Source organism: Miniopterus schreibersii, assembly GCF_964146895.1.
Source record: "Miniopterus schreibersii genome assembly, chromosome: 1".
Classification (NCBI taxonomy): Eukaryota; Metazoa; Chordata; class Mammalia; order Chiroptera; family Miniopteridae; genus Miniopterus; species Miniopterus schreibersii.
This window is the reverse complement of record NC_138101.1, coordinates 63,576,989-63,600,142: the sequence shown is the minus strand read 5'-3', so window position 1 is coordinate 63,600,142 and position 23,154 is coordinate 63,576,989. Positions and strand designations below refer to the sequence as shown.

General features: G+C 33.8%; 1 protein-coding gene across 1 annotated transcript in view; it reads left to right on the top strand.

Annotated features, from left to right (window-relative positions):
* TACR3 (tachykinin receptor 3) overlaps positions 1–23,154 on the top strand; it is a gene marked incomplete at both ends in the record, with an annotated part of 70,751 nt that overhangs the window by 40,037 nt on the left and 7,560 nt on the right. The window contains 2 exons of the mRNA XM_081155164.1: positions 7,995–8,183; positions 10,333–10,483. Of these exons, the coding sequence (XP_081011290.1) occupies positions 7,995–8,183; positions 10,333–10,483 (340 nt within the window). The remainder of the gene's footprint in view (positions 1–7,994; positions 8,184–10,332; positions 10,484–23,154) is intronic.

Here is a 23,154-nt window from a genome sequence, read left to right as displayed (position 1 = left end):
TATTGCTAATCCTAGGAACACTCATCTCAAGTTGGTTTCCTTTAGTCATTTGTAAAATGGGGCTTGTAAATGACCTATTTATTAAACTCTCTTCAGTTTTCTCCTTCGAGTGTACCTTGTTTCTCCTGGAGCTCTGACTGATACAATAGGGTAAGTTTGAGGAGAGGGTAAGATATTTAGTGCCACTGTAGTAAAGGGTGTGCAGAATTGCAGTTAATCCTGTTGGAAGTGAAGAAACAGTGAAATATGTTAGAAAGAGAACTTCGAAGACATTGGGAAGAAAGCTGGAAAAGAGCAGCAGCAGAGAAACCCACTATGATGGTGTTTCAATAGGCCAGGCACTGATAGTTGGAAGGGAAGGAAAGAACGTGTTTGTTGACGTCAGAAATTGGGCTGATAAGATTATGACTGTGCAAAGGAAATGAGGCTCAGAATAATTCATATGTATGTATGAATAATATTCACAATGAGCACACTCAAAGTAGTATTAGTTTATATACGTATTAGTAATATTCATGTTTCTTCCAAAGCCATTCATACTGTAGAAGAGCAGATACAAAATTGTTTCCACTCACTCTCATAAAACTCATTGGTTAAGAAAAATGTCTGACAAAACTATTGATTTGTAGTGCCAGTTATAATATGTAGCTTTATTTAATCACATGTATAAAAGGCATATAAAAAGGGAAGCCAAATAACTATAAGGGGAAGTTAATAGATGGAAGGGAATTTTGGTCCCATACTATTTTATATATGAGTCACATTTATAGTACTCTGCAAATTACACAAAGTTATAACAGTTACTTCAAACATATACAATTTTCTCAACACAATAGCTTGTCCCCAGCAATCTGTTTCCTATCATAATTCTGATTATAATTAGCTTTCAGACAACCTCCCTCTGATTAAATTTGGAATCTCGAAGATGTAAAGGAGCCTACTTTCATCTATTTCAACAATTCATTTGGAAGTTTATAGTTTTTTAATTTACCCAATAAATTGTCACTCATTCTATTCCTGAGTACCTTCAACAACAGAGCCAAAAAAAAAAAAAAGTTTTAACGCCACTGAAGAAAATCCATGTAAATCCACGTACCCCTGGAGAGTTGTGACTCATCTTTCTCCAGAAACTGAGCTCTACCCTCTATAGTGACGTGAAATTGCTCTCGTATCTATTTTATATTATAGCACTCCATATATTTGACTAAACCTAGCAAATGTCCTGAGACTCTTCTGTTTAAAATGTTCAGTTCCTTTGCCCATTTATTATTATGTAACATGACTATTGATCCTACCTAAGGGTTTCTTTAATTGATATTCTCTCTACATCCACTTCAGGCAACCTCTTGAGTTCTCTCTTCATCTAAAATCTCTTCCCCTTATAAAATGAAATAAAACTTTTTTATTGCCCTGAAAAAGGGCTTTGTATACATATTACCTTATATACAAATAGAATATCATGTATAGTTATGTATACTACACACTTTTATATATAGTCATTTATCTCTATTGAATACTTGAAATACTTATAAGGGAATGTGAACTTTAAATATATTTTGATAAAGGCATTGCTTCCACCAAGATAATCTGCCAAGAGTTCAAAAATATTTTCTTAGGGAATTACTGTCTTAACAAAATTAAGTGTTTAATGTATGACTGATAACAGTGACTTTGTGAAAGGAGTGCTTTTCAAATGATACAAGGTTATATAACACATCTTACCATTGACTTCCTTAGACAATATAGACATGACACAGGTAGTAAATTGGACTTCAAAAAAAATGATTTACAACTTTAAAATATCTCATGAATGAAATAATCTAATATGTTCTGATTTTTAATTTATTTATCATCAGAGATAGTAGAAGTAGCAGAAATACTCTTTAGCAGTGTTTTATATTGCCAATATAGAAAAACACTTTTAAATCTGTGTCTAAAATTTTGAGGAGAAATTGTTTCATGTAATATTCACCAATAAAGTAGAATTTTTTTATATAAATCACTTTATAGTTACTATAAATTAGCATTTGAAGATTGATTTCTATATAAAGGTCTTAGATTAGTGTCTGGTTTATAGTAAACATTCAACATGTTAGCAATTATTGCTTTTATTGTTAAAAAAAGAAAATATAAATTTATATTAAATATATTATATTGGTGAAGTCATGCTTAATACCTGCATCTCTAGCTCACTTGATACTTCTGCTTTTTCCTCTCCTCGGTGTTGTAGCGAAACTGGCCTTCTTTAGTTCTTCAAATACTTCATGCTTTCTCCAACCTCATGACTTGCCGTTCCACTTTCTCTTCTAATCCCACTTTCATTCTAATTAATTCTGGGAGGTTACACCCAATGTCTTTCCCATCATTTCTACTTATACCCCAGATTAGGTCAAATTCTTTTATGCTTCATAATTACTAGTCTGTCTTTTTATAACATCACAGTGAACACAATGGAAACAATTTTATTCAGGAAAATTTCCAAAGTATTGGGCTAGACAGACTAGCCTAATGAGGGGAGGAGGAACTGAGCTAAACTTCTCAAGTGTTGTAAGTGACAGGGTCACTCTTGGCGCATGTAGGGTTTTAGAAAAATGATAGAATATAAGATTAACATAACAAAAAGAAGAAAGCCAAGTTTGGAACCATCAGGATGAAAATGATGGTGTATTCTCCCCCCACCACCAAACTTGTAATCCAATAAAATTTTTGAAATCTGAAATGCTTTCTATAATTGGCTTTCTTGTAAAAATCGAGTGACAGTACAATTCTGCATCAAGGTTCACACTGGGTGAGATGAATGTATTTTATACAGATTCAAGAATGAAAGCAGAAGGCACAAAATAAGTCAGGTAGCAATTGTTAGAAATCATGGGGAGTGTGCTGAGCTCACACAGGCCATTACAGTAAAGCTCCAAGGAAAGTCTAACCTAATATTCAAGAGACAATGTTGTCCCAAGCGACATTTAAGTAGTGATGTCTTACATATTTTCTCACTATTTTAATAACATGTTTATTCTACATTAGACTTTGACTCCACAAGATTAGGAAGACCATCTATTTTGTTTATCAATATAGCCAAAGTATGTCACACAATCCTGAAAAATAGTTGGCATTTAACAAATAAATGAAAATAAAAACTTGATATTTAATAAATAAATAAATAAATAAATGGATAAACCTAATTGTTAAATTTAAACTGAAAGCATGAACAATGAAAGTCACATACTTTCACTATTCTGATGCTTTATTCTTGAAATGTAGCTTTCCTCAAATGCCAGCGTATAAATTTTATTTATATAATATATCAAAAAATTTGAGTAAATGATTTTTTTGGGCTGGATAATATTTTGAAATTCCTATTATATGTGTGCATTCATGTGAATGTTTGTATATAGGTTTATTTTCATAAATGCTAATCACTTCAAAATTCACTAAGACAATAATAGTTAATTGATTCATTCTTACATTCATTTAAAACAGTTATGAAAAAGTACACAATAAAATTTGTCTAAAAATTGCAGTTTCAAGAAAGGTTGTATTTCTAGTGATTTGTCAAATTAAAAAAAAAAAAAAAAAGTGCCCTAGTACTATAGGCCAGAAGTTGAAGTTTTATGGGTCATTAGCAGCTGTTGCTATTAATCTTTATTTTGCACAGATAATAGCCAGACAGCATTTTATATTTGTCATTTACAGACTAAAACATTGTCTGCTGTGGCCAGAATCAAACTGAAAAAGAGTAAAATCCATATCATTTCAGACAAATATTCTTTGCATGGTTAATATAATCAAGGAAACATCTGAAGACTGCACTCTTCAGTTTGAAATGTGTAGAAGCAAGTAAAGATCCAGAAAGAGAGCTTAATAAAAATGTTATCAGAAGAGAATTATACCAGATACCAAGAACAATTACAAAATAGAAAGGGCTCACTTACTGAGGGTAAGTAAAGTTATGTGAACAATAGTATTGTGCAAAAGACATCAAAGTAAAAAGAAAAGACTCCCTCAATTATATCAGAAAATACTAAGTGGTAAAGCAAAGTGGTCTAGCATTAAAGTGGAAAGGAAAACTGATTTTTTAAAATGTCATTAAAAATATGATCTTCCAATGGATGCCTCTGAGAATTTCAGTTCTCTGTAAAAGATAATAAAATTTACTTTTAAACTTTTTTAGGTGATGCTCTAGTTGGTACAGTAAGAATCCAGCCTTAGCTGTTATTCATGAAATAATTATATGCAGCAGACTCTAACATATTTGAGAATCTGTTTGGTGAGGGAAAAAATAGTAGTGAGAAGCTTAGAAAAACACCTAGGAAAAGCTAATGTGACCACATCAAAGGTATGTTTCTTTAAAGGAAGAATAAAGTACTGACATTTGAGTGAGTTCATATGTGAGATTCAATCATTTCTTCTCAAGGTCCAGAGGATGTTTATCTGGATGAGTTTAAACAGCTATTTTCTTCATGCCCACTGTTGAGCAACTTATTATTAAGAGAGAGCCATAGAGTAGGAAATATTAATGCCACAATGGATTCCTAATCACCAATTTCAAATTGGTCTTCAGTAGTGTCTGGCAATTCTACCTACTTCTTTGGCCAACTGGGTCTCCCTTTCTGCAATATTTCAACTTTTTTTTTTTTTTACTTTCCTCAGATTATTACCATAATTCAATCTCCAGTAGCAACACTCTATTTCAATTATCAACCATCTCTCACCCAAAGCAAAACAACAGTCAGGTAACTCATTTCCCTACTCCCATTATTTCTGTCCTTCAGTCCATTCCCCAGACTAAAATCGAATTATTCTCCTTCCCTGATTGAATCACTTCAATTACTTTCCATAAGACAATAATCTATAACCTGCATTACAACTTTGTCTCAAACTACTTTCCCCCTTCACTTTCTGCGTTCCAATTACAGTAGCCTTTAATTACTCAAGTGTATAATGCTTCTCTCACCCTGACTCATCATATTGATTTCCTGGGGCTGCTATAGCAAAATATCATAAACCGAGTGACTTAGAACAACAGAAATCTATTGTCTCACAGTTCTGGAAGCTAGAAGTCTGAAATTAAAGTGTTGGTAAGGGTCATGCTCCCTCTGAAGGCTGTCGGGAAAGCCTTCCTTTCCTCTTCCTAGTCTCTGGGGAACTGCTGGCAGTCCTTGGCATTCCTTCATCTGTAATATATCACCCAGTCCTCCATCTTCACATGGCCTTCTCCATATATTTCTGTTTCCACATTTCTCCTTTGTTCCAGTCATTGAATTAGGGCTCACCCTAATGACCTCATTTTAACTTCATTACCTGTATAAAGACTCTATGTCCAAATAAAGTCACATTTTCTGATATTGGGAGTTAGGATTTCAATATATCTTTTTTAAAGGGATACAATTTAACCCATAAAAACCTACCATTAACAAAGGCGTTTTTCACATGTTGTTTGTTCTCCAAGAAATCTTTGCAACTATCACCCTTCTGCCACCTTGCTTAGTGACCCTTCCAACTTTCAACCCAGATGACTTTTCTTAGGGAAGACTTTCACAATCTAAATATGTTTTCTCAGTAAATGCATTCAAGTGACCATATATACCTTGCCTTTGCAACACTTACAGTATCTGTAATTTTACATTTATTGGTTAGATAATTTGATTAATAGCTATCTACTTCACTAGGCTATGAGCTCTGTGAAGGCCATCTTTCCTCACTGTTGTATCAATACAGTGTCTGGAATGCCACAGCAAGCATTCAATAAATGTTTGGCTAAATGAATAAGTAATAGATCAGACCAGAAATGACAAAACTGTCAGTTTGAACTTTCAAAATTTCTACTTTTACTGAAGTGTTAGTGAGAACATAAATTGTTTCCATATAATATTCTACCTACCAGGGAAAAATTTCTCTATCACTAGACTAATTGTCTAAAAAACTATAAGAAATTTGCAGTATATTTTTAATTATCCATGCTATAGTAGCTGTACAAGATTCTAACCCTGCTCATTTCACTCAATTTCTCTTTTTAGTCTCCAAAAAATCAACTGTCTAAACATCAAATTGAGTTCATAAATTCCAGAGAGAGCAAAAAAGCAAAAGCTTATAATAGAGTTTGAGAAATATTCAGTTGCGTAAAATAAACTTGATTGATAAGTACTGTGGCCTCTGGAAACACCCAAAATACAGCAGTTCAATACAGTGAGAACTACTACAGTGAGTTTTAATTAGCAGCAGTGGAAACAGAAATGTCTAACTACAAATATTATCTTTATATGTTTGACTTTTATCTTTAATGTTGTATATACATTATTTTGGATTCATAAGGCAAAAGGCAACTTTTGATTCTTTGGAAGCCATCTACATTAAATATTTTTCTTCTCTTTCACAATTCCTCACATAAATGATTATATTCAAAGCCATAATTTGTATCTATATGGACTTTGAAGACTGCAGAACTGGTTTAGAATTCCAGCTCTCACCATCCTAGTCATTTTGAGAAATTTACTTAATTTCTTTAAGCCTCAGTTTTCTTTTCTGCAAAATAAAGATAACAACATGCTATTGATTGGATCATTAGATTATTCTGGATATTAGATATGCATAGTGTATGTAATAAAGTGCCTGTTAATGAATGGCAGTCATTAATGTTGCTATTATCTTCATCAACATAAGCATGAGAGGGACTTTTAAACAGTCTTCATTTTACATTCTTTCTACGATTTACTTTATTTTCTTAAACCAAGGTACAGTGTTTATAATTATTTTTATATCCAACAGTCACTTTTACTTATTAACTGTCACATATAATAAATTAAGAATATTTCATTCAAGTAAATTACAACCAAAATTAATATTATGACTAGTAATTAAGCAAGTTCCAAAACATCTACTTAAGATCTAATTTTGCCTAATAATTTAAAAAGCCCAGAGCAAAAACCAAACTAATTAATTACCTTTATTTTTATTCTTATTTTGAGGTATTTATTCTTAAGGTTAAAATGTTTTTGGCTTAAGTAATACTCATTCTTTGATAAAAGTGTTGCCTTTGAAAGTTTGCATAAATCAATATATGTTTGAGAAACACAAAATAACCAACAGTAAAAATAAAACAATTAAGATAATGTGATTTATTGCTAGAAATGCAAAAATACTCAATTTAAAACTGGAATTTGATTCTCCCAGACATATTGTTACTATTTTACCAGGTGCATAAAGCTTGACTTGAGTTACCATGCTCAGATAGTTAACAATTTCAAAAAAAAATCTTGTGTGTGTCTTTCAGAGCCTCAAATATATTTTTATAAAAATGATATATTGTTATATAGATAGACACTATGAAGATTTTCATGATGCAGCATGAATTCAATTTTGGAAGAAACAGGAAGGCATAGCCTTTATCACACATGATTTATTCATCTTTATGCGAACCCTGAACTTGTCTCTTCATGCTTTTAGCTGGAAATGTTGATGATGTCCTTCATAGGGCTTCTTCATCTTCATCAATCATGTAGCTATTACCCATATTGTCTCTAGAATTTTCTTTTAAAAACAAACATACAGAAGAAAAAACTGAGGTCTTGAGGTACTGAACTCATATTTTTAAGCACTTATTACTCACCTTTCCAATTCCATTCAACAGGCATTTATGAATTCTGAGAATGTGCGAGGCACAGCACCAAACAATCAAGGCCTTTCACTTACATTATTTTTATTGATCTTGACTTCATCCCTAAGAGGTGGATGTTCTTATTTCTATTTTTAAAATAATAAAGCTGAGGTTCAAAAAGATTTTTTAAAAAGTGACCAAATAGGATTTGAACCTTGATTTTTCTGATTCCAAAGACTATGTTATGATTATCACTTTAAGCTGCCTCTACACAAGCAAAATCCTTATCAATTTGTTTACTGGGAGAGAAAGAACCCTGGCCACTGAAACTCCTTTGAAACTACTTTTTAAACTTCATTAACAAGAGGCTGGCAAAATGATTTTGTTTGTTTTCATACAGGTACATGGCCATTATTGATCCCTTGAAACCCAGACTGTCTGCCACAGCAACCAAGATTGTCATTGGCTGTATTTGGATTCTAGCATTTCTACTTGCCTTCCCTCAGTGTCTTTACTCCAAAATCAAAGTCATGCCAGGTCGTACTCTTTGCTATGTGCAATGGCCAGAAGGTCCCAAACAACATTTCACGTAAGTTAATTCTCTATTATGATTTTCAATTCAATTTATTGAACATTTAAGGAACTGTAGATTGGGAGCATCAATGAAACAAATAGAGACATTTCCCTCAATGTCTCACACATTACTTGGGAAGACAGAGACATACAGATACTATAATATGGTATGATATGGTCAATAAGTTGGTGTAAATTACAAAGATTTATAATTGGGGGGAAAAAATGTGATGACTTCTATGTGGGGCAGCTCTGCAGAATTTCCTAGAGTAGGTGATAAGCTCATTGGAAATAAAAGCAGCATCCAAAGGAGGGGAAAGTTGTTATTGGTTGAGAAATGAGTGAGAAGGGAGGAACTAAAGAGCGAATGTGTGGATTGCTCTTTTAAGAAGCCTGATTGAAGGGAAAGGAGTCCTGGTGGGTTCTTCGTTATGTTCTTTTGTTTTAATACAAAAGAAGTTTAAACACTAGGTTGGAAAGAAAATAGGAATGCTACATGATAGAATTTGATTTTTCATATTTTGGACCCATTTTAAAAAAGAAAAGAAAAGATGAAATATGGCCATTTGCAACAGCATGAATGGATCTTAAGAATATGCTAAACGAAATAAGTCATAGGGGAAAAAGTTAAGAACAATATGATTTAACTCATATGTGGGACATAAAACTGAAAGCAACAAATGAACAAACAAGACAAAGAAACAAAACAAAAACTCATAGACACAGACAGCTATATGGTGACTACCAGAGGGAAAGGAGAGTGGGGAAAGGTAGTAAAGTTAAAGGGGGTCAAATATGTGGTGATGGAAGAAGAGTTGACTTAGGGTGGTGAACACACAGTTCAATATACAGATGATATATTATAGAATTGTACACTTGAAACCTATATAATTTTATTAACCAATGCCACCCCAATTAATTTAATTAAAAATTTCTTTTAAAAGAAAAGCAAATGGAAAAGAATTGTACAATTTATTTGCATTTAGTTTTTTATTCTGATCATTTATATTTTATTTCAATATAATTCTTATTTAGTGACTAATTTTTCCCTTTAAGAATAACAAATAATACAAATATAATGGTTATTTTTTAATGAAGTCATTTGATCAAACTCTGCTCTACCAAGAGTCCAAATTTTTAAGAAACATTAGAAGCTTTTACTGAAGAAAAGCAAGCAGAAATCATTAAACTGTTTTCTATCCATTACTAAAAAATCTTAGTTGTATGATAAAATAAAATTAATAATAATAAAATTTCATTCTTTGTTGACCAAATCACTTCCCATTCCCATTACAAAATTTTTTTTAAATCCCACAGGTATTGAGAATGTTAACATTCCAAACTCTTTAATTACTTTAAAGCCTCTTAAGACCTTAGAAGCCACACTAAAGTTTATACAAACTCCAGTTGGGTTGTTATATTATTGGCTACCTTCTATTCCTCCCTAATTGCCTCCTTATAATTTCCATTGAAAGCTATGAAATCCTAGAATTTAGTTTGATAATTTAGAGCGTCATCACTTTGTTGTGACTGAGACATCTATATATTATTTACCAAATGAATAATGCAATCAAATATTCCCTACGTTTGGAAAAATACAAGTAAATGTCTTTATCTGATATTTAAAATCACAGTGAAATAGCTTGTGAATTCAATGAGGCTCACACTATGTGGTAACATTTTTTTTCATTCAGATGAAAAACAACATTTCAAATATGAGTGATGCCATGGGGATATATAGAATAGTTTTACAAAGGAGAAAACATCTGTCACTTGATTAGTTTTAATCTGTCGCATCTCTTTTCCTCTGATGATACATTTAATTAGGTTAGCTCAACAATTACCAAGCAAAGGGAAAGCATTTATCCTGAACCTCTAGGCAAGGGGGTAGGGAGGGGGAGGGGTGGCTGTAATTTAAATGAACACTGCAGCTCAGCTGTGTTTTTCATGTATAAAGATTGACAAAGATCAACTGGTAGCATTGGGACAACTGTAGATGACAATAACAGTATGTTCATGGATTTGTGAAATGAAGACTTAGAGAAAATGTGGGAACATTCTTTAGCATTTTCAATTGTGATTTAAAATGGAATGAATTCAAATTCCCACTATTTCAACCCAATGCGCTCTTCAGCATGTGTGTTTTTCTTTTTTTTTAATTTCAGGTACCATATTATTGTCATTATCCTGGTGTACTGTTTCCCATTGCTTGTCATGGGCGTCACATACACCATTGTTGGAATCACTCTCTGGGGAGGAGAGATCCCAGGAGATACCTGTGACAAGTATCACGAGCAGCTAAAGGCTAAAAGAAAGGTACTATTCCATGTAATTTACTTAGCATTTCTGTAAGTTGTGGCACATCAGAGAGGAAGAAAACCTGCTTAGGGCAGTTTAATACTGTATAACATGATACGATGCTTTGCTGCTTTTATTTGTCTTGTCTTGTTTTCATCCAATTTTTTTTACTTCTTTTTTGTCTTCTATAAGTTACTGATCATGTGCGATTTCAGTCTGTGATAGAATAGTCACTTCCCTACAGAAAGACTTTGTTTTTAACCTTGTTCAGAGTATTCTCAATTACTCCACAAGAAACTTCTAAAATTTCACTTTAAGTGGGGTGTTAGTTTACTATATTTCTGCAGTTCTAGCTATGTTTGTCCTTTATTGAATAGAGTGCCTTGGATGTGCTCTATAATCTTCCAGAAGCTTCTTTGATTCCAAGAATGGCATCTTTCTTAGAGTGTGTTATAATTTCCTAATATCCATTTATCTATCCCTCCTTCCTTCCCTTCCTGACATCTCTCCTCGCCCTCTCCCTCTCCCCCCATCTGGTTTCTGCATAGCAATCATATATAGCTGATTAAAAGATGAATGTTGCATTAATACCCTTCTACAACTTATTGGTGACATTATAAAACCTATTTCTGAACATTCACATTAAACAAAAAACCCTTTAAAAATGATTATGTTGACAATTTACTAGGATTTTTGTTAAGATTTTATTCAGACTACCATTATGTAACTCAGGGAATGAAATTTTTGATAAATCTGTAGAGTTAAAAAGAATCAGTCATCTATTCCATCTTCCTTTCTCCAATTGATGTGTACCTAATGCAGATCTGAGAGGTCTTTCCAAGGATAAGAGAGTCATGCTAATTATGCCAATTATTATTTATTTTATTTACAGTTCATTTATTTATGTAGAACTACCAACTAATTGGATACTTCCCTTAAAAAACACTCAACAATTTTAAAATCCCTTACCTAAAACACTCACTTAACAACAATCAATTAGGTTTTAAAAACAAACATAGAAAATGGATTCCATTTTCATACTAATATGTTTTTCTTCTGTTATTGACAAACAATGGTAGACAAGGCTTATGTTTGGTTAACAATTTATTGTGATCTCTAGTATAAACACAAAGTACACATGAACTTTTCCACATCAATTTACTCTTTCTGCCTGTAATATATATAATATAGGTAGATGTAGATATAGATGATATAGATATATATAGATGATAGAGATGATAGAGATGATAGAGATAGAGATAGAGATTATAGAGATAGAGACAGAGATAGATAGAGATAGATAGATATAGGATGATACAGATGATAGACAGATATATAGATGATATAGATATAGATGATATAGATAGATATAGATGATAGAGATGATAGAGATAGAGATAGAGACAGAGATAGAGATGATATAGAGATAGAGATAGATAGAGATTATAGAGATAGAGACAGAAATAGATAGAGATTATAGAGATAGAGACAGAGATAGAGACAGATAGATATAGATGATAGAGATGATAGAGATAGAGATAGAGATAGAGACAGAGATAGAGATGATAGAGATAGAGATAGATAGAGATTATAGAGATAGAGATAGATAGAGATTATAGAGATAGAGACAGAGATAGATATAGATATAGGATGATATAGATGATAGACAGATATACAGATGATATAGATATAGATGATATAGATAGATATAGATGATATAGATATATGAGATGATAGAGAGAGATATAGAGATGATAGAGATAGAGATAGAGATGATAGAGAGAGATAGAGATATAGAGATGATAGAGATGATAGACATAGAGATAGAGGTAATAGAGATGATAGAGAGATAGAGATAGAGATATGTATGTATCTATGTATATAATGTTGTTTTCTTTCTCTTTTTAAAAAACACCTTAAAATGAAGTACACAAACAACCAAATTATGCTTTTAGCATTTAAGAAAGAATCCTAAAACTAGGAGAATTTCAATAACTTGGTCGTCTTAGTAAACAGTTTCTCTTTTGTAATTTCAACCCTCATTTTGTAACATGTTACTCATATTGAAAGATGCTCTTTGGGGAGATATTTTCTTATAGCTATATTTTAGGAACCATCACATTAAATAACTTATGTAACGTTCTATGCATTTCAGAATAATTTCTACCTTCCTATTACCCACTTAGTTTCCTGTCTTTTGTTTCTTACTGGTTTAGGCATTTTTTTTTTTTTAACAGTTTTTCCCTGTTCATTCCTAGACAAATTAAAATAAGCCTAGTACTTGTAGATTATAGTTCTTTTATCTTCATATACATGTAATATTTTTCTAGCATAAAAATGAAAATTTAATGAACGTTCCCTTCTATATTTGCACCAAGCCCCAGAGGGAACAAAAACACGAGGGAATAGTTCTGCCTTTGCCTGTGTGTAACTTATGAAAGTAAGGCATAAATATTTCCTTATGATTTCATTACTTTACAATTTTAAAGTATAAATATCAGTTTAAATTGAGAGTGTGACCCTCCTAGAATATTTTTTAAAAGTAACACATTGACATTTTACAGTCTATATGTCTTTCTCTCAGATTGTGTTCTAGATTGAAATAATACAAAATGACACTTATGTTATGGACTTCTTATAATAAATTAACTTGTCCTTAGGGTTCTTTCACAGTCACTTATTGGTATAACTGTGAGTATCTCGGAAGTAACACTTATTTTTTTCCCAAATATTTAAAGTTTCAAAATATAGCTAGCTCTTCTCTTAATTTCTTTTTTTAAAGCTGAAATTTAACTATTGTCTGGTATGGTTTGGAATAGGGTTATTTCTAGTAATCATGCTATATTTATATTTTACTATGCCTACTTAGGTCAAAGATATAAATCCTACCCTGCTGGGCCATTTAATTATGTGCTCTCTCCTAGAAAATACATCTTTGAAATTACAGATTTGACTTCAGAGATAAGAGATTGTTGATTACAGTAATGCAAATTTATTCTGACTGCTGGGAAAAACAATACCTCCATGAACAAGGCTGAACCAGCCTCCAAGCAATAAAGAAGAGTGAATGTTGATTCAGCTCCCAAATACACATGAACTAGAATAAATAAAAATTTAAGTCAAATCACTGAGAAAATCTTTGCAACTATTGAGAAGCATTCCCTCCATTTATCTTTCTCCCACAATCTTTAGGAATTGTGCTTAGTTTCCTTTTCTTTTTTAATATATCTTTGTTAATTTCAGAGTGAGGAAGGGAGAGGGAGAGAGAGAGAGAAACATCAATGATGAGAGAGTCATTGATCGGCTGCTTCCTGCGCCCCCCACTGGGGATTGAGCCCGAAATCCAGGCTTGTGCCCTGACCGGGAATCGAATCTCAATCTCCTGGATCCTAGGTTGATGCTCGACCGCTGAGCCATGCCTGGCCAGGCGGGAATTTTGCTTAATTACAAACTTTGGAGATTAAATTCTTCAAAGAACAGCCAGTAGAAATAAATTACATGTCTGTTATACAGAATCTAGCACATCTAAAAAGTAAACTAATATGAAACTTTCAGATCATTAACCATTCCCACTTGATCTTTGCATATGTCCTGTCTAAGTATGTATTTAATTTGGAAATAATACTAGTGGGTCTAACCAGCACTAAATATAAAAAAAAAAAAAAACTAAATAAATTAATTGAAAAATAAATTAATACCTCTAGAAATATCTTCTTACTATAAAAATTAGACCATTAAACCTGAAAATCAGTATTAAAATTTTATGGTTCCAAACAGCTTACTAAGCTCTAAGAGAGAATTTGTAAGATTGACTAACATTTGAGTCACATGTATAGAACTAGACTTTCAAAAAAATGTTAGCAAGTACATTAATAAACTCTCTTATATAATGTATTTTATAATGTCAAAGCACTTTGAATACCTCATAACATAATGAAAGATATCTTCAATTTATAGCAAATGTTCTAGGTTTTTAAATCCTGTATGTTATGTAGCCATTGGCTTTAAATATGTCTATTTAAATAGGTCTATTGAATTAATAATGTCCCTTTAACATAACAAAGTGGTTAACTTAAGAATCCCTGCACTTTAAATAAGAATACCTTCAGACAGTGGCAAAAATATAAAATATCAACATCACACAATCCCCAAGGCCTTGACTAAGTTAGTGCTACTTTTTTGTGGTAATTGCTTAATATTTTGCCAGCACCCTCCTTCAAGAAATATGTACAGACTACTGTCGGATTGATTTAAAATGCTTTTGAAGTTCAAAAAAAATCTGTTCTAGAATGATAGATCTTATCAGAACCTAAAATTTCATAAGTCCCTTGCCTTATGGCTATTCTGGATTAAAATCAAATGCAATATAAGGAAGAAATAAGTAAAGGGTGCTAACAGATCTCATATTTAGGATGTTTTGGTAAAATAAATCAAATATCTCTTCAGATTTTTTCAGTCTTGACAATATTATCCTAAATATCTGTTTCCTAAATATCTAAAAGTAAACGATAGGTATTAACTTATAAGCCATTGAATGTTTATTTGAATTAGAATCTTATCTGTAATTCATATATCCATACTGCTGCAATGTGAACTCAGGCAATTGAATATATTGACTGGAAACAGTCTCTTAGTAGGTGTGCCAAGTTCAAATGCTCGCTCTGGCACATATCTTGAGCAATATAATATATCTGAGCTCCAGAGAGGCTACAATCCCTATACAGTGAAATGAGAACAATAATGCATTCTCAGGTAGTTGCAAAGAGATGAAATGAGGCAATACATGTCAAGCATTTCAAATAGTGCCCAGCATATAGAACTGCAAAGGACTGGTGACTACCCTTAGCCAATCTCTTATCCATTAAATTTTCCTGCCCATGATTCCATTATACATCCTGACTTCCTCTGGAATAGTGCTGTCTAATGAAGTTTCTGCAACAATGGAAAGATCCACATCTGCACTGTTTCATGTGGCGGCTATTAGCCACATGTAGCTAAATACTGAAATACTATTTCTTTTCTTGAAATTTTTTGATGAAGGTTAATCAAGACAATGTATATGTTGAAGTGCCTTGTGTCTAATGCTCATAAATATGCCATTCCAGTCTGCACCTACTTTTGTATTTACGTGAGACAAAAATAAACCTAGTTATAATCACTAGTAACAAGAATAATGCTTGTGGTAGCTCTATGAAAGCAACTAGCATTTATTGTGCCTATTAATATGACAGATACTTGATTTAGGTGTGTTAAGTAGATCAGTTGAGTTCTGACAAGCGCACAAGGAAGGCACTATTGTTATTTTCATTTTACAGATGAAGAAAGAGTAACTGAATAGGTTAAATAACTGCCTAGTCTATTGAATGATAGCAGGATTTGAACCCAGAACCTCTGATTCTAGAGAATGTGTTTTTAACCTCTATATTACGCTGATCATTTCTGAACTTCACTCAAGGGTAGGTGTGGAGAAGTAAATAAGATAAAGTAATTCCTTAGTTATTTTTCTATTTGTTTAATTACCAGTAGTACAGTTGAATTATATTATTGTATTATTTGTAGATATATTCTGACTTTAAAGGCTTTTGTATATTAAACTAATGAAAATTGGAAAATTTTAAGGAAAAATTATTTTCCAGTACCAGCAATCAACTTAAAATTTATTTCCAGTACCAACAATCAACTTCAAACTTAATCCTTAAAAAATTATTCATCAGGAAACTGGGACTGCATGCAATTACCAAAATGAGGAAAGATCTATTTTAGATATGTAAAAATCTGCACTAATATAAAATCTTTTTTATTATTAAAATTTGTATATCCCTTGATAGTTTGTTTTGTTTTTGTTGAAATGAGTTTTTAACCTAATATAGCTCCCTTTAATACATACTAAATAAAACCAATACACAAAACCCCTTAACAAATTCTCCTTAGTTAATATAACACCCTAAAGCAAATGGATATTAATTAATGGTTTTGCCACCACTAAAATCATTCCATAATCTCTGCATCATCATTGCCAAATATCAGTAGACAAATATAAATCTAATTGGTTTTTTGCGTCTAGAGAAAATCTAGACTTATTAAGACAAATAAGCACAACATGCTGTGTGTGGCTGAGAGAGAGAGAACATCTCTTGTTCAAATCACCACTTTTCTCTGGGTTCAGTCTTATTTGTAAAATGAGAAGATTGAACTAGATTACCTCTAAGTTCCCTTCCAACTATAGATATCCATTATAGAGATTCAACAAATATTTAATTAACATCTAATGTGAATAATATTATGTTTCAAGTAAGTAGAGGAATCTGGTTTGGATCCCAGGCTAACATTAAAGTCAAAGAAATAATCCATTGTCTTTTTATAACCTTTTATACAGTTAAAGTACATTATAGATAATGTCAGTAAAAGAGGTTGGGGGGGATAACTCTTAATACCAACATTCAAACACTTTTTTGCTTTTTATACAATGTATACTCAATACCTAAATTTTAAGAAAATAACTTCCTTTCATAAACTAAGTCCCTCTGATTCTATTGTCCATGTAACTCACAGTACATCCCGCCACCTTTGTTTATCTATGAATAATTCATTCATAATGGAGTAATCTGATTTTATATTTTTATTTAATGCTAAAATGATTTTATATGGAATCTCTTATCTGAAACAGATTGATATTCTTAAATGTATTATTTTCTTTGTTCATGATCTTTCAGTGCAGCTTGTAGACAAGATTTTTGTCAGAATTATTTTGACGTTCCCACTTCTTATCTGATAAAGTAAATTGCCAGAGACTTTTGTCTCTTCCTGGTCCTAAGACTAATGCCCATTTCTACTTGTTATCCTTACTCTCCTATTTTACTTTGAGTAGTTTTTACTGTAAACTTAAATAGTTTTAACTAGGCTTTGTGTAAATACATGGAGTATTTACCATGTCTACAATAACATATTGTCTAATAACCGTTTACAATTCTTTGATTTAAACCCTACAACTTAAAGAATTAGAAAGCTCCCCTGTGAGGCCATCCAGACCAGGGCTTTTGTTTGCTGGGAGTGTTTTTATTATTGCTTCGATTTCATCAGTTGTTATTAGCCTGTTCAGGTTTTCTGATTCTGCCTGATTCAGTTTTACCTAATCTCACGCATATGTAGAATCTAATAGACAAAATAGTCTGAGGAACAAAATAGACCAGAGACACAGAAGCATGGAACAGACTGATGAGTCCCAGTGGGGAGGCAAGGGGGGGGGGAGTGGGTGGGGAGAGATTAATCAAAGAACTTATTTGCATATATGCATAACCCATGGGCACACACAATAGTGTGGGGAAGGCCTGGGGGTGGGGGGGGGGTGCAGGGTGGAGGGGATCAATGGGGGAAAAAGGGGGATATCTGTAATACTTTCAACAATAAAGATAAATTTAAAAAATAAATAAATAAAATGAAACCTTATTTAGCAATGAGTTCAAGTACTGTTAGAGTGTACAAAAAAAAAAGGGAAAAATAAGGTAGTTTAAACTAGGATAAATTAAATGTCCGTAAGAAATGTGGGGCTTTTTATCACAGGTCAGTTCTCAGCTCTATTGTAGAATCCTGAGCAAGAAATGTGCTTTACTCACCATGTGTCCTCAGTGCCTCGCATAATGCCTTCTGGGTGAATAGATGGATGAATGGATAAATGAATGAAAGAATTCGGTTTTATGAATCAGCTACCCTCTCATTTTATACATGAAAAAAAAAAGTGCAGTTATGTGATGTGACTTGCTAAAGGTCAAACATCATTAAAAGGGAGAGCCAGTTCTGGAATTGAAGCTTCCTGAGTTCTGACCTGGTTCTCTGCCCCTCATCCCTGCACACACAGGAATGACTGCAGTGTGAATTTTCAGGTTAAGGTGAACATCTTAAGAAGTATATTAATAATCTGAGGACTAAAAATGAGGTTTACTTATCTATTGCTGAATGAATTAAACTGTTCTTGAAAGTTTTCCTTATTTCACTAAATAAAAAATATTTTTAGCCCTGCCACAAGAAAAATATTTAAGATTTGCCTTACTATATAGATTCTTGACATAGCATTCCAGTAAACAAAAAATTCTAGTAAGTAAAAAATTTATATTATGCATATACTACTCATTTATAAAATTCCAATTTTCCTTAACATTAAATTATGCTGGGGAAAAAATGCCTTCTTTCTTTCATAGAGGAGAAAACTACTTCAGTGTTGTGCAGGACTAACTGTATTAGCATCAAATATAAACAGCCTGGCCAAATAAAACAGATAACTGGTGATAACATCTAATGTACTCCATAGTATACTCTTAGGTTTAAGTGTTCCAAATTCCATAGCATATTTACTAGCCTAACAGATGTTTTCAAAAGCCCTCCATTCTGCGCCAGGCCCTCAGCTGATAACATCTGCTATAAATCTTCATCCTAAAAACAAAAATCCTTCTACCAAAAACCCAAAGAATACACAAAGGACAGGCTTTTCTTTCTCAGTGTCCCTTTGGTTGACAGCTAGGACACAAGGAATGATACATTCAAGGGCTCTCTCTGCTGGAAGTAACCAGTAAAATATACCTGATTAAATTAGCCATTTCAGTTACAGAAGCTGCTATGTGAATTTCGATGGATAAGCATATGGCTCACCACGGTTAAGCAACAGAATACAAATATGTTATACTTCATGGTATCTGCCACATATGACTTAGAAATGGATGAGGTGATGAAGTGGGGGAAGGTGGAAAGAAGAGTCTGTTACTTTGTTAGAGATGCTACAGAAAGTACCACAAACTAAGTACGTTAGAAACAGAAATTTATCTTCCTGCAGTTCTGGAGGATAGGAGATCAAGGTGTCAACTGGGTTGTTTTCTTTTTTTTTATATGTATATCTTTTTGTTGTTGTTATTTAAAATATTACAGATGTCCCTTTTTCTCTCCAATGACCTGTTCCACCCCGTCCCACCCCCCACCCCAGTCCCCCTCCCCACCATTGTCCATGTCCTTAGGTTGTGCATATATGCAGATAAATTCTTTGGTTACTCTCTCCCTCCACCCACCCGCCCTCCTCCATCCCTCTGACATTCATCAGTCTCATCTATGCTCCATGTCATTGAATCTATTTTGTTCATCAGTTTATTAAGTTCTTTAGATTCCACGTATAAGTGAGATCATGTGATGTTTGTCTTTCGCTGCCTGGCTTATTTCACTTAGCATAATATTCTCCAGGTCCCTCCATACTGTCCCAAAGGGTACGAGATTTTTCTTCTTTACAACTGCATAGTATTCCATGGTGTAAATGTCCCACAGCTTTTTTATCCACTCATTCACTGATGGGCACTTGGGCTGTTTCCATATCTTAGCTATTGTAAACTGTGCTGCTATGAACATAGGGGTGCATAGATTCTTTCTGATTAGTGTTTCAGGATTCTTAGGATATATTCCTAGGAGTAGAATCACTAAGTCAAAAGGCAGCTCCATTTCTAATTTTTTGAGGAACCTCCATTCTTTACTGATGTCAGAGAAAGGAAAGGAGAGGGAGAGAGATAGAAACATCAATGATGAGAGAGTCATTGATCGAGCCCACAACCCGGGCATGTGCCCTGACCGGGAATCGAATCCTGATCGCCTGGATCCTAGGTCGATGCTCAATCGCTGAGCCACACCAGTCAGACGGGCTGTTTTCTTCAAGGTCTCTCTCCCTATCTTGTATGGCCGTCTTCTTCCAGGGTCTTCACGTGGTCTCCCCTCACTGTTTGTCTGCATCTTAATCCCTTCTTCCTATTAGGACACCAGTCTTATTAAATTAAGGTCTACCCATATGACTTTGTTGCAACTTAGTCAGCTCCTTAAAGACCTATCTCCAGATACAATCACATTCTGAAGTACTTGGGGGTTAGGACTTTAACATATGAATTTTAGGGGTACACAGTTCAGCCCATAACAAAGTCATTACTTAGGATGTTGGGAAATGGCTCCTATGATTAAATCATTCCCTGGATTCTGGTAGCTTCCTGGAACCAAGGAGGATTTCTGCTCTGCTTTGAAGATGGGAGTTTTTTGGCAAGTGTGAGTGCTACTAATTTAGAAACTAGGGCCCAGCCGGGCGTGGCTCAGTGGTTGAGCGTCTACCTAGGATCCAGGCGATCGGGGTTCGATTCCTGGTCAGGGCACATGCCCTGGTTGTGGGCTTGATCAATGGCTCTCTCATCATTGATGTTTCTATCTCTCTCTCTCCCTCTCCTTTCCTCCCTCTGAAATCAATAAAGATATATTTAAAAAAAAAAAAAGAAAGAAACTAGGGTAGTCTCTCTCTCCACTCCATTCTAACAGCTCATCCCTTAGCTGAAAGGAAATCGAGGAAACTAATTATCTGTTTGACTAGGACATTTTCCTTCTCTTTCTGATCCATAGTTAGCAGTTAGCTATTGAGCCCTTTTCACTTTTACTTTCTACTCTACCTCCTTCTTAGTTCCTGCCTTGGAGGAAACAGTTTCTGTTAAAATCATTGCACCTTCCTACTTTTACATAATCTGTGCAACAGTGGGCTAGCATGACACCTGCCTCCCCCAACACAGTGCCTGTAAATAGCCCTGACTCCCTTGGTTTTCTATGACAGCCAGTCCCCAGTAATCTACTGTTTTGATTTACCATTATTTAGGTGGCCAAGATTTTAGCTAACTTCATGTATATTGCTGTTTTTCATTTTTGTGTGTCCTCGACGGAAAATGTGAACTTCACTGAGGATTCCACAGATTAGTTCAAAGGGAGAATCTGCCTCTCAGAGCACAGACCCCCTTTGGCATTTCTCACCAAGTGTGTGTCTCCTCCCTGGTCTCCTTTCCACCTTTCCTGCTTGCAGCCCCCTCCTTGACACATTTCTCTGCTCCAGAAAGACCACTCACCCACAATTTTTTCTAGGAAAATTTAGTGCCACTCCTACCATTCAAACTGTAGCGCTGTTCTTATAATTCAAATAATTCCAAACTTGCAAATGCCCATCGACATCCATTCCCTTTCTCTGCAAACATATATCCTTCCTCTAGTCACTTCCACTCTCCTTCAAGTCAGCAGGGCTCATAAGGAGAAAACTAATGCTGCTTTCTGACACCCCAATGCTGCACAAACCCTTTAGGTATGTGAGTCTAATTACTCGCTCTAAATCTTTTCAGATATCTTTCTGCCACTGTTTTCATATTTATTTCATTTTTGACAAGGTTTCAGAGATTTTTCTCTCCTACTTGGCTTAGGTAGTAGATCTCAGAAGGACAATGAGCGTATGTACTTCTATATGCTTTACTCGGTGTATTTCCAAATTTATGGATTTTTCAAATCATTCGTCATCCTCCCAAACCTGCCTTTAAGCTGTTTTTTATTTGAAAATATTTAGAACTGGTGAAATAATACCTTGTGAATGCTTCTTACCTTTTTATTCTAAGGTATTATCCTCAGATTAATTCTGCTTCATTATTTCACCATTCTTCAACATGATCTGGCAGCATTTTATAAATCTCTGAAATAGGAATTTCTAAATCCTTTTGCCTCAGCCACCTAAGCCCAGAGGAAAATGATTGTCACTGACACCTCAAAGAAACACAGACATCTCCACATATGAAATCTGTAAAGGAAAAGAGCACCAAAAAAAGAACTGAAAATTATGGACAGAATAGTAGTTGCATAAAAAAGGGACTAGGAGCTCTAATAGTAATTAGAAAAAACAGCAGGTCCTTCAAATGCTACCATGCTGATTAAAAAGCAGAAAATCAATTAGGGGATAGTAATTGTCTTTATATACAGTGCCTCACTGAAAATTGAAAAGTAATTATTGGTGGCCATAGTTTATACGCCACAGTTAATCCAGCTTGAATAAGAATGTTTTATTTTAAAACATAGTTTCATGGAGATCTAGAAGACACTGTTTCATTCACTTGACTGAGAGTCCAAGCCAGGTCTCCATCATCACACCACCAGTCTACGTTCAAGCCATAAAATTTCACAAGGACAGTGGTCAATAAATAGTTTTATATTCCTTTAAAAAAAAAAAAAAGTTTCACAAGGCATCCCCTGGAACACTTCGCTGCAGGACCTTGGGTTTGTCACTAGGAAAGGCTGTACAGCGAGCTCTAACTCCAGGGCTTGGAGCGCTGCTAGGAGAACACTCTTCAGGTGAAGATCATGGCAAACTGGAATACCTACAACTCTCTTAGTAAAAGGATTCAAAATAAATAGATTGGTCCTTTCTCCTAATACAAAAAAGTTAATGAAAAGAATTGTTTTACTATACACTTTTTTTTTTCTACTCAGCTAATATAACCTGATAATTCAGTTAAAAATAATAATTGTGTGCAAAGCAACAGCGACTCTGAAATTATGTAAATATATAATTTCATGTGTTAGGAAATAGTTCCTTTTGCTTATGGCAAAATTTATTTTGGTTTGTCATCACAGAGTATAATAGAACAGCCATTTATGTGCCTTATATGTATTAAAAAATAAAATCACGACAGCAAAATGTTCCTCCTGATCTATGCTTCTGCTCTTAGGCTATGGGGACTTGAGGAAGATGTGTGCAAAAACCTTGATATTTGAATCCTTGGCTCAAATCTGCCTAAACTCTAAGGTGTCTTATAGGAAGGCAGGAGAGCAATAGAAACTGAGTTGTAAGGTGTAGGGTATTCTTATGCAGTGTATTATAG